The 12,447-nt window shown below is 39.9% G+C and overlaps 1 protein-coding gene across 4 annotated transcripts in view; it reads right to left on the bottom strand.

Moving 5' to 3' along the window:
- Vps50 (VPS50 subunit of EARP/GARPII complex) overlaps nucleotides 1-12,447 on the bottom strand; it is a 101,165-nt gene that overhangs the window by 69,247 nt on the left and 19,471 nt on the right. For all 4 annotated transcript variants that reach the window (XM_087657162.1, XM_087657163.1, XM_087657164.1 and 1 more), the window contains exons 5-9: nucleotides 11,827-11,880; nucleotides 10,863-10,933; nucleotides 8,981-9,098; nucleotides 7,586-7,621; nucleotides 6,136-6,218 (exon numbers count right to left, since the gene is read on the bottom strand). In XM_087657162.1, coding sequence (XP_087513288.1) covers nucleotides 6,136-6,218; nucleotides 7,586-7,621; nucleotides 8,981-9,098; nucleotides 10,863-10,933; nucleotides 11,827-11,880 — 362 coding nt within the window. The remainder of the gene's footprint in view (nucleotides 1-6,135; nucleotides 6,219-7,585; nucleotides 7,622-8,980; nucleotides 9,099-10,862; nucleotides 10,934-11,826; nucleotides 11,881-12,447) is intronic.

Below are 12,447 nucleotides of genomic sequence, written 5' to 3'. Positions count from 1 at the left end.
CTGCTGATAATAAAGTTGACTCTCAAGTTCCTGATAGCCCATGCAAACAGGGAGGATTACAATATACAATTCATCATTCGTAAGATCAAAGCACATTTAAGGGAAGAAAAGGATACGAGCACAGAAAAAAAAAGTTTATTTCTGAGGTCATTAGTCTCTGGGAGGAATTTTCCTAATTTTTTTAAATAAGGAGGACTATTCGTTGTCAAAGGCACCCTTGACAATCCTACCCTCATGCTCTACACCTCAACGGGCTCCTTGTAATGGCTCCTAGCTGAGCCTCTCACTGAGCACTAAGGAGGTAACAGTACAGGGAGATGGACACACAGACAGTCATACAGGTACAAAGCAATTTACCAGAAAGGAAAAACAGTAGCATGATGTGTGTGATGGTCTAAGGATCAATGTTCAAGCTTACAGCACAAACCTTGCCTTTTGAAAGCATATAATGCTGCCATACGCATACCTTAGTCATACCTGAAGTCAGACACTGGCAGCTACAGTCTCTAGAAAAACTGACAGTGAGCAAAACTAAATCCTTTGTCCACCAGCATTTCCAGGTTGATACCTTGGAAATAATCAGATCTCTAGCTAGAACCAACACACAGTATACAGCAGAAACCACAGGAATGGGTTAGAGGAATACTTAGAACGTGTTATCCTCAGGCTCATGGGCTGCCTGTCCTAGCCTCTGAGGGCTTCTATCTACACTCTCGTGATTTTGTTGCCTGGCTGGTTCTCAACAGAGCAATGTTTGCAGCACCTAAAGCTGAAGCAAAATCATATTACTGTCCCATAGGCAATAAACACTTTGGCAGCTTCCCAAATAAGGACAAATAGAAAGTTAGCATGGAGTGTGAGAGCCTCAACTTCTCATCCAGTTTCCAAAGCCTGCCCTTTATCCACACGGACAGCACACAGGACTCCAAGGAAAGCCCAGACTTCCACACTATTATCCCTGCTCTGTGTTCACAGCTGAACAACTCTTCTGCCAAACATCCACCTAGCTTTCCAGTCTCCAAGGTCACCTTCTCTAGGAGGTGACATCTTCCACTCACTTCTTGGTCCCCCCCTTAATGGGTATCTGTGACTGTGTTCCCAGGGGAAAGCCTCCAGGAGGCAATCGCTATTTCTCAGTGACTGCCCAGGACCAAATTCACTACCTGACTTAGGGAGCCAAAAACATATCTATGATCCAATCTGCAATGTAAAGAAAAATCATTAGTTAGCCTGCATTTCTACTTTAATAACTTGAACTATAAAGATAAAGGAGAAGAAAAGCTGTCCTATTAGACCCTGCAAGTGCTTCAGTAACAGCTGAACCTAGATACCCTCCTGCACCCAGTGAGGTTGAAAAGTCCGCCTGAGCTGAGCTGGAGAGAGGGAAGAATGGCAATATAATGGCACTTTAGAACTGGCAATCCCTTTCTTTTCGAGAACATTTTCACTCTGGAGGACAAAGAAGTATTTCCAATTGCATTCACACCCATTCAATCACTATAAAAATGGTTGTTTATTTATAAAATTGTAAATCTGGCTGCTTTTATGGCAGTTATTATTTATAGTTACATCATTCTTTTTCTGTGAGAATGGTTATGTAAATAACATGTCAAACGCTATAAACATAAAATCTAGAAATCAATTTCATTTTATTAAGAAGGCTCTCAAACTCTACAACTGCAGTTTGACCACAATTGCCTACTAATTAAATACACACAGAGAGAAATTAGTGATAAAGGCGCAGGCATTAGATGTGCAGCTTTTAAAGAAACCCTTAGGTATCGGTTAGAAACGTTAAGTTCAAGCCATTTTAGTCACATTAATCAGTATATTCAAAAGAATTACCCATAAACATTTTGATAAATAAAAGCTGCATTGTGGTAAAAAACATCACTAATTCTAAGATGGAAGGCTAAAAGCTTTGAAAAGCTACCTGCAAACTCAACGGAATGAACCAAATGCTTCTGCTGAGTCTGGGCATCACCAGAGAAAGAACAAAGATACTGTATCCTTAATAATTAACTAAGTGCTTTTATGTAATTGCTCTAGTGCACACACACACACACACACACACACACACACACACACACACTGGTCGTAAGGATGGAAAATAAAACCTTTGTATAAATCTGATGATACAAAGACAATATAATACAAAGATAACAGCACTGTACTGAACTTTGCCTGGTCTGGTGTTTCAAGTCAGTTTCTGTAAGATCTCTGGGCATCACTTTGCTCTATAAAGTAGGCTAACTCAAAAGACTGCTTCCAGCTCTAAGGTTTCCCAAATACCTGTTATTCAGTCACCACATCTTTATATATACTGGTCTGAGCAAGTTCTAAAACTTTTAGAATAAATGTGAAAAAATGGAATTCTAAATTATATTTAATATCCATATTCCATGAAAATTAACAGTATGCTTGCCTTAGAGCCTGCCCCACGGGGTTCCAATCTACACATGGGAAAGAGTTTACCCACAGACCTTGAAGAAGACCAAATACCGTGAAATGAAGCCAACAACCCGAGATATCACGAAACAGGTACATGATCTTCTAAAGCTGACATGACCAGACCAAGCAGAACAAGCAAGGTGACTTCGCTTATAATCACATCTCTGTCCTCAAATCCTCTGCCTAAACTTCAAACACAATCAGCACAAAGCTTGGAGTCCATTTCTAAGAATGCTAAATAGCCAAACATCTTCAAACTATATGGATTCTCAATTCTAGCAAATTTGGGAAAACAAAGAAGCAAAGTCCTTAGCATATACATGTCCACAGCTAAAAGCTGTAAACATTTACTGTAAATTAAGTTCATAAAACTGTCAACATCATACTCTGAGAAAAAAAATAAAGGATACTTTAAACATTATATTATGGGAAAAGTATAGTGCTCAACAAAGTAGTTCTGACAACTTACACTTCCAGCCCATAACACAACACTTTTAGGGTCTGTCAAGAAGTTTCTCTCCAATGAAATAAAAAGTAATAAAGTAGTTACGACTTTTGGGATAACTTTCCTTGAAACTAATTTAGATAAATTTCAAGTGAAAAATAAAAACTTCATTCAGATACATTTTAACATAACACATTCTGAATTGTATTCCCAGTAAATTCCAACTATATGATCCATGTCAGTCGACTCAACAAATTTCCAATAACATTACAGAGGTTCTCTGTCAGTCAAAGTGAACAGAATTGGTATTACACTTTATTTTATTAAGGATATATTTCAGTATATCTCAACAAAGACACAAAGTTCGGAAGAGGCACCTCTTTGTTACCTTTCATTGTGTAACCAACTGAGTGCCTCAAGTACCACTTGGAACAGCGAGTGTTAAACTAGAGACTCCCTTATGTAAAAGCAAATGTGTGAATTCTGATTTTCCTACTTTCAGAACCTTAAGAGTTAGCCCAGTTGTCCCTAACCTACCCAAGCTCCTTCTTGCAGACATGACCTTAATGCTCAAACCAGACCTCTCCTTTTATTTCAAATAAAGGAGTCAGGCGACTAGAACCTGAAACCAACCAAGGCCAAATTAAGACATAGCCAAGCAGATACACGGTTATGATAAATGTAACTGAAAGAAAAAAAAATCAGAATACAGAAATGCTCTATATCATGAAGTAGTTCTCTTGAAGACATTTCTACTGGGAGGTGGGGGGCAGGTGTCACACAACTTCAATCCCAGCACTAGGGAGGCAAAGGTATTCAGATCTCAGTGAGTTTGAGGCCAATATATATACACACCAAGTTCCAGGCCACCCCTGTCTCAAGATAGGTAGGTAGGTAGGCAGGCAGGCAGGCAGACAGACAGACAGACAAATAATTACAAAGAAAATATTAATGATTCTCTAGTACTCATAAGAATGAAAGAATAAACAGTACTTAAAATTTGAATATGGAGATTCAATTGCAAATTAAATACTACTCCTATGATTAGCAGAGTGTCCAATTGTTTTTCACTGATTCCCTGGTGTTAAAACTGGGAATTCACGGGATCATCACAGAATACAAAGCATAGGATATAAGTAACAGAGCACGCTCTGCACTTTAGAAACCCGCTGCAAAAAATGCTGCAAGTAACTAGGAACAGTTGGCTTCAATATTGCTGCAAAAATAAACTCAAATGTGCTTATCATAGAAAATCAAGTATTTGGGGTCACAATAGGCTAATTGGCTGGATTTTTATCATTCCATACTGTTTTGGAAAATCATATCACTTTATACTCCATAAATATATAACTGTTAATACATAAAAGTATAAATCATCCTCAAATGTGAGTAGATTTTTTTAAAAGAGAGAAATGTATGTTTTTCTCAAGCAGGAACAAGGAGTACCATAAGAGACAACAGGAAATGGGAAAGTGGGAGAGCTAGGCAGGACAAAGCAAACTGCTACTTAATAAGCCAGAGGAGAATCCTGGCCCCAGCCACTGCTGCACATTTAAGTAAGTCACATGATATATACCCAGCTCCATCCACCAATTTTCTTAGGAATCCTAAGGTAAGCTCATGCTACCACAGCTTTCCTGAGACACACAAATGTACCTGTGACAAATGTCTATCCATCTGTAGAGAAAGACAAGCCCCTCGTTCATGTATACAAACAATGGGTGCTTTTTATATGCACTGTATCATCTAAAATAAAGCAATTATCAATTTATACTGCCATTCAGATCACTTTCAATCTCATGTCTGATAACATCTCCTCCTTGTATCAAAACATTCATTAATATAAAAGTTCTTGGGAGAACTTCCTGATAAATGTACTTTCAGACATTTTACAGCCAAATTTTATTATATAAGACATTTACTTTAGCATAGCTAAAATAGAACTTTTAATTAATGGGGAGTATAGTTTCAACAGTTAAGCAGCTTTCTCAATTTCCTGCTACCAAATTCTATATTCATTCTTCCCTCCTGTAATAGACAGTGACCTTTGCAAAGTCAACCCTTGCAAACTCTTGGCATTTTATGTTTTATTTTACTTTCCAGTTCTTACTCTTTTTCCATCAAGTTTCAAATATCCGAGTCCTTCTTTTCTTAATTCCATGTTTTTCACAAAAGTTCCCCATTTTATACCTACACTTCAGCCAACTCTCCCTAAATCTGACCCCAAAATGGTTGGTCATAACTTCTTTATTGCTTAAAGCCAACAGATATTTTCAGTCCTCATTTTTCCTGGCATTTCTAAAGCTAAGATTTCACTCATGGTGCAGGAATTTCTTATCCATGACTCATTTAGTTTGGCCTACCTCACCCCCTACCTCCATTTTCCTTCAGGTCTCATAGGAGACTACCAAAGGCCAATGGAATCCTGGAAGAGAGGGAAATCAGCGCTTCCAGTGCATGGACCTTGTACGTCCAGTTCCAGCTGCTCAAGGGTTTGTACTGATGGCACTGTGTGTGGCTCCCCACTGTCCCCACTTAGAAAATGCACAGCTACCTCAATGATTTCACTCCCACCAACTTATTACCACCATGCAAAAGTACCAGAATAAAGAACTAAACAGATGCTCAATGTTTTTTCAGAAACTCAGAACATGTCAGAAGTTTACAAGGATCTACGCAAGGTTCTGGGTTTATTTCCCAGCAAAGGAAAATATTAAAAATGAGTAGAGAGAAAAGGGAGAAAGGGAACTCCTGAGTACAGTCAACATACGGGAGGTAATTCTGTATTCACTTAGATAATCTAGTTACGTGTAAATGTTTTTGTCAAGCTTTTCAATAATGACAGTCAGGTTAGTATTTTATATTTTTAAGCATCTAGTTTAAACAAAAGATAAAACAGAATCATTAAATACCACAAACACCACTATTATATAAACTGAAATAATATTTAAATTTTCCAGAAAACGAACCACTTGAAACAACTGGACCTGTGAAACAAGCTGCAATACTACTTCAATCTTTCTACAATGAGCAGCAGTCCCCAAGAGATGGAGAGGCAGGATTGAAAAGCATGTGCTCTTCCGTTCCTCAGCAGCTGGTAGTCATTTTACTGCAGTGCCGTTTAAGAACACAAACATTAAGAAGTTCACAGTAAGCCTCAATGCTTATTCACATCGTTATGTTGAACAATTCCTAAACAGAAAGTATAGAATCAGGTTAAAATGTATATTCCGCCATACCTTATACAGCTGTAGTGTTTAAAAGTGCTGGCAGCCTTCTGACATTCCAGGCACAGCTGAATAGCTCCTGGATAGTCCTCTTCCTTAAGACAGAAGGAAAGCCATTAGACTAAAAGCAAGTCCTTAAAAAGCCTGATAGAAGCACACTGCTGTTGATAGGCTGACAATGTATCTCTTAAACAAAGATCAGAATACTAATGACTGACAAGTAACAAAGCAGGCGAATTTAGAGGCAACTAGCCTCAGACCTAAAACCTATGTGGAGAAAAGCTGTGCGATGATACTTACTTAGCTCCCAGCCTGCCAGAGTGAACTAGAGAAGCAGAAGCTACTCCCAGAGAGCTTCTCTCTAGCAGTTATAGTATCTTCTTGTAACGCTTCTAAAAAAATGTGCCAAAAGTCCGCATCCTGTGTGCAGTAGAGTTTGAACTGTTTTACCACCACAGAATCAATAAACATCTCTGCATAAATAGTGGTAACTGCATAGCTTAAAACTGTCTCCCAAAAGAACATGTGACAGAGGCTTAGTGACCAGACTGCAATGAAGCCTTCAAGAAGGATGCCCAAGGAAGGAATATACCGAACTCCACCCCCAACCCCCACCCTGCCAGCTCCTCTACTCTCCATCCCTCTTCCAAGAGGCGCCAAGAGGTGAGGGAAGTGGTGTTTCCTGTTTGGTCCTGTCACAGGCTATTATACCCCACAGACCCAGTGGCCATGAACCAAAACCTTTGAAACCCTGAGGGAACCTTCCTCTGTCAGTTTCTTTTCCTGGATATTCAGTCTCAGTAACTACCTAACTCAGGAGCTTAAAAACATGTTGTTACCCAAATAGTAATGCAATTCCAAATAAGTCTTTCCAATAGATGTCTCAGACTCAGTTTATTAGTTGGTGCAGAAGTAACACTGGTTATACAGAAAACTTCAAAAATATTTCCTTATGCTTGCATTTAAATCCAACAGAAATAATTCAAACACTAGGGATGCTAAGATAACAGCAAAGCACCTACCCCAAAGAGATCAAGTATATGTTTCCTATAATATTTAATATATCATTATGCTTTAGGAAAACCTACTATATAACAGAAATATCAAAGAAAGCAAATGGCTAGCTCAGGAAACAAATTACTATATGAGATACCAAATATAAGGAAAATATTACCAATTTCACAAATTACTTCCATATGTTTAATTGGGAATTTAATTTGATTGTTTGGACACAATCAAAAGCCCAAAGCCAGCATGCAAACACTACAAAAGAAATGTTTCCCCAATCAAAGTTCATTTTCCGAATGAAATATTTGCTGACAGAAAAGGCTCAAGTACCTTTCCTGTTAAATATTCTCCTTATAGAGGATATCGGTCAAAGAAAAGCACAGAGCAGAAGTTTGTCCTCTGTGATTTTTCTTGGCAATAATTTAGCATCAAGAAATGTAGTTTGGTCACTGACCTCCAGCATTTCACTTAAGCGTACATCGGTTCTTTGCTGAAAAAAAAAAAAAAAGTCAAATCTGTTTCAATTACAAAAATGACTTATATTTTTAAGATTTACTTTTTAATTTCATAATTTTCTCATACAATATAATTTGAATGTGGTTTCCCTTTCCTGTACTCTTCCCTGTTCCTCCCCTATGCACAGGGGCCTACAGGTGTCTGCCTCGGGCACTTTGTACTTATATACTACAACTTTCAGTTTAGTAATCTTATGGAACTCACAAATGTGCAAATGAGTGGGTTCTGATTCTTATGCCTTATCTTGAGGCTCTTCTATTTATCTCTTGGCTTGGCTTGTCTAACTTTGACAGGCTGGTTTTTGTTTGATTTTCTATTTTATTTTGTTGTGTTTTGTTGTTAATCTCCTAGAAGCCTGTGCTTTCCTTTTTTATTTATTTTTAGATTTACTTATCTGTTTATTTAGTTATATTTAATCACGATCTCATTGCTTTTATTAATTGATTACCTTATTTACATTTCAAATGTTATCCCCCTTCCTGATTTCCCCTCCACAAACCCCCTATCCCAGCCCCCTCCCCATTTCTATGAGGGTGCTCCCCCTCCCACCCATCCACTCCCACCTTACAGACCTAGCATTCCCCTACCCTGTGGAGACCATATTCTGAGGATAGGCTCAGCCCCTAGTTAAGGGATGGGGCCATCCCCCATCTCAAAAAAATTTTAACCCAGAATTGCTCCTGTCTAAAATAAATACAGGGACAAATTGTGGAGTAGAGACTGAAGGAAAGGCCATCCAGAGACTGCACCACCTGGGAATCCATCCCATATACAGACACCAAATCCAGACACTATTGCTAATGCCAAGAAGTGCTTGCTGACAAGAGTCTGATGTAGCTGTCTCCTGAGAGGCTCTGCCAACATCTGACAAATACAGAAGCAGATGCTTGCAGCCAACCATCGGACTGAGCACAGGGAGCCCAATGGAGGAGTTAGGGGAAAGACTGAAGGAGCTGAAGGGGTTTACAACCCTGAAGAACAACCATATCAACCAACCAGACACCCCCAACTCCAAGAACTCCCAAGGACTAAACCACCAAAGAGCACACATGGAGCAATCCATGGCTCCAGCTGTATATGTGGCAGAGGATGTATTTTTATTACTTTAAATTGTGTACATGTAGCAGTAGGCCATAAGAGCATGTGAGTGCAGGTGCCCAATGACGCTAGAGCCTCTAGATGACATGGGGCCTCATACCACAGGCAGGCGTAAACTACCTGAAGTGGGCCTGGAAACGGAAACCAGGACTTCTAGTGGAGCAGTTTGAGCTCTTAACTGCTAAACCATCTTTAGTCTGCAAGTTTTAATTTTGAAAATGTGACTCATACATACCAATGTTTTAATGGTTCTCAGTGACTTCAGAAGTCCAATCAGCAACTGACGTTTCCTTTGATTTGCAAGAAGGCCTAAGCTAGCCTGAGTAAAACCTTCCTTCGCAATATTCAAGTGTCTGTGGATGTGAGCAACACAACAGTTAGGCAATCAGTGAACCAGAACCTAGGTTACTAAAGGAGGGCATTGCTCACACATGGTGCTGGACTGATCCAACCCATCATTGTTCATGGCGCATGGTGTGTGCGGAGTACAGAGATTAAGAAGAGGCATCTTGAAAATATCATCCTTTTGGGACTGGGTTATGTACTCACTGATAAACAGATACTAGTCATAAAGTACAGGATGCCCATGCTACACTCCAGAGACTCAAAGAAGCTAAACAAGAAGGAAGGCACAAGCAAGGATGTTTGAAGCTCACTTAGAGGGGGGATAATAAAACAGTCATAAGAGGTAGGTGGAGGGAGGGAACTGAGAGGGGGAGGGGATGGAGAGGGGGATGGGGACCTCAGGATCAGGTGTGGGTAGGGACAGGAGAGATGGCTAGATGGCCATGAAAATGAATGGAAATCTACAACTGATGGGGGTGGGGGAGGTGGGGAACATCTCCAGGACAAGACAGAGACCAGGGATAAGGGAGGTACCCAAGAATCGATGGGGGTTACCTTAGCTGTGACTCAGAGCTTTGGGGATATGGAACCTAAAGAAGCTACTTTATGTAGCTGGGTAGGAATCCCAATGGAGCAACAGGGATACCAACCCACCCATGGGATTTTCAACCAAAAATGTACCCTGTCTACAAGGCACGGGGATGGAGCAGAGACTGAGGGAATAGATAGCCAGTGACAGATCCAACCTGAGACCCATCCCATGGGCCAGGACCAATCCCTGACATTATTAATGATGCTCTGTTATGCCTGCAGACAGGAGCCTAGCATGGCTGTCCTCTGAGAGGCTCCAACCACCAGCGGATTCAGACAGATACAGACACCCACAGCCAGTGTGGAGCTTGGGGACTTTATAGAAGAACAGGAAGAAGGACTTCTGGCCCCCGAAGGATAGGAACTCTACAGGAAGACCAACAGAGTCAACTAACCTGGGCCCTTGAGACTTTCAGAAACTGAACCACCAACCACACAACAAACATGGGCTGGACCTAGGCCTCCCTGCACACATGTAGCAGATGTCCAGCTTAGTCTTTGTGTGGGTCCTGAAAAACTGGAGTGGGGGCTATCCCAAAAGCTGTTGCCTGTCTGTGGAAGATGTTCTTCTAGCTGGACTGCCTTATCTGGCCCCAGTGAAAGAGGATGCACCTAGCCTCACAGAGACTAGAAGTAACAGGTCAGGGGGATACACAGGAGGCCACCACTGTCTAAAAGGAGAAGGAGGGAGGGAGGGAGGCTTGGGAAAGGACTGTGGGAGGGGTAACTGGGAGGTGGGCAGTGAGCAGGATATAAAGTGAATAAGTAAAATAATAATATAAATAAAAACACACATGTATGCATGCATGCATATACACACATAAATAGACAGCATCTCAAAACAGCCGAATAGTATTATTTGTAGATCTAGTAATTAAAAAACTGGCACTCCATTATGTAGAGTTTGTTGTTCCCTTTTCTTTTCTTAACCATCTGCTTCTACTGTATATGACAAAAATAGCCTATAACAGAAAGAAGAGGAGGGGGACTCTGGTTCTTCACTACAAATAGTGTAGAAGGAGATCTGTGGGTACAGGGCACATGCCTTTCTGGTGCAAGTCTTAGAGCTATCTGCTTACTGAAAAGTACTGTACACATTACAGACAGAGTAGCAACGGTAGATCTCTCAGTAGCTCTTGGAATAGTTTGAGCTTAGGGAGCAAAGTCATAGAAAGCAATACCTCCTGCTGTTTGTGCAGATAACAGCAGCCAACTGAAGACCTGTCTGCAGCGATGTAACTCTCTCAAGCTCCTGCGGGAAGAGTAGGTACAGACGATCGTCTCAGGCGTTTGCTTTCTTCCTACTTACATGACATTCTAGCAAAGACTAAGTAAACTTTAAAACTGTTAGTATATTGCACGAAAAGTAATTTAAAATGCCTACTTCCAATTGATTTTCACAATGGCAAATGACAAAATATTTAGTATTGTTTGTAAGGAAATCTAAACCCGATCTATTTCAGGCAGGAATACATACCAATAATACATCCATTTATATATTTCTGCCCTACAAGACTTTACAAATTAATTAAGGATATGACAAATCTGATTTCTGTTTGCTAAGGGGTTTCCATGAATCTGGAAGGCTATTCTTTGGCCCCACTTCAGTGTGCACTATGAGACCGCAGAGGCCTGAGCATACTGGGTGTCCTGCTCTAGAATTCTGCCTTCTTCCTTTTAGACAGGGTCTCTCACTGAGACTAGCCAGCAAGCTCCAATGATCCTTCTATCTCCAAATACACAGCACTGAGGCACAGACACACACATAAAACACACCCAACTGTTTGCATGGGTTCTAGGATCCAGACTCATGCCTATGCCTTAAGCATTCTTACCCACTGGGCCACCTCTCCAATCTACAGCACTCTGTTTCTGATGAGGACGGAGATCCAGTTATAGACTTAGTTTCAACAGCAGCATACTTTTACAATAACCCATACTGCTAAATTACTATTCTATACATTTGTCACAAAGCTCATGAAAGCAACTTTCATTGGTTCTTTAATTTGATAAAAATATCACGAATATACATATACACACATATATACACAAAAGAGAAAAGAATAATAGCTAATATCGTTAAGTGTCAAATAAACTTAAACCAGTTTTAAACTTTACTATAACAAGCAGCAAAGAGTATCTTACCTTTACATAAGCAGGCTGTTTCTCAAGAATCAAATCTGCCACTTTTTTAGAGACCTATAAGAACATACAGTCAAATAGAATAATGAAAAAGTCTCACACTTTCCACTAAACCATTTATGTCAAACTTCAGTCAATAATACAAGTCGTTCCTGGTAACTTCTAGAACACTGTTGGAATGATCATCCTGTTAACATTCACCTAGACTAGGAAGTTAGTATAAATTAGCACAGACGCAATCCTACTAGACCCTCAACAAATGGTCATATGGATGTGAGGGATATGTGCTTCATTACTGGCTCCAACAGACAGAAAGGTAAGCATAACCATCTTTAAGGACAAAGATCTGATTGGAAAGATGAATGAATATGTTAAGGCAAGATTTAGTTAAGTGCATTTACAGAGGTAATTAATATTTGTGGAAATGAAACTGCTTGCACCATGTAAGAAAACAAACAAATCACTTTGTCCCTACTTTGAAAAGCTAAAAATACTCAGGTTTTCTCACTGGTTCGTTTTGGGTTTGTTGGTTGGCTGGTCGGAATGCTATCAACTCCATGAATAATATTAACGTGCATGGTTAATATTACATTGTTTGTGAATACAAAGTTCTTAAGCTTTAGG

This window comes from Rattus norvegicus, chromosome 4 (genome assembly GCF_021556685.1).
Source record: "Rattus norvegicus strain SHRSP/BbbUtx chromosome 4, alternate assembly SHRSP_T2T, whole genome shotgun sequence".
NCBI classification, from domain to species: Eukaryota; Metazoa; Chordata; class Mammalia; order Rodentia; family Muridae; genus Rattus; species Rattus norvegicus.
This window is presented reverse-complemented; position numbering and strand designations above follow the sequence as displayed.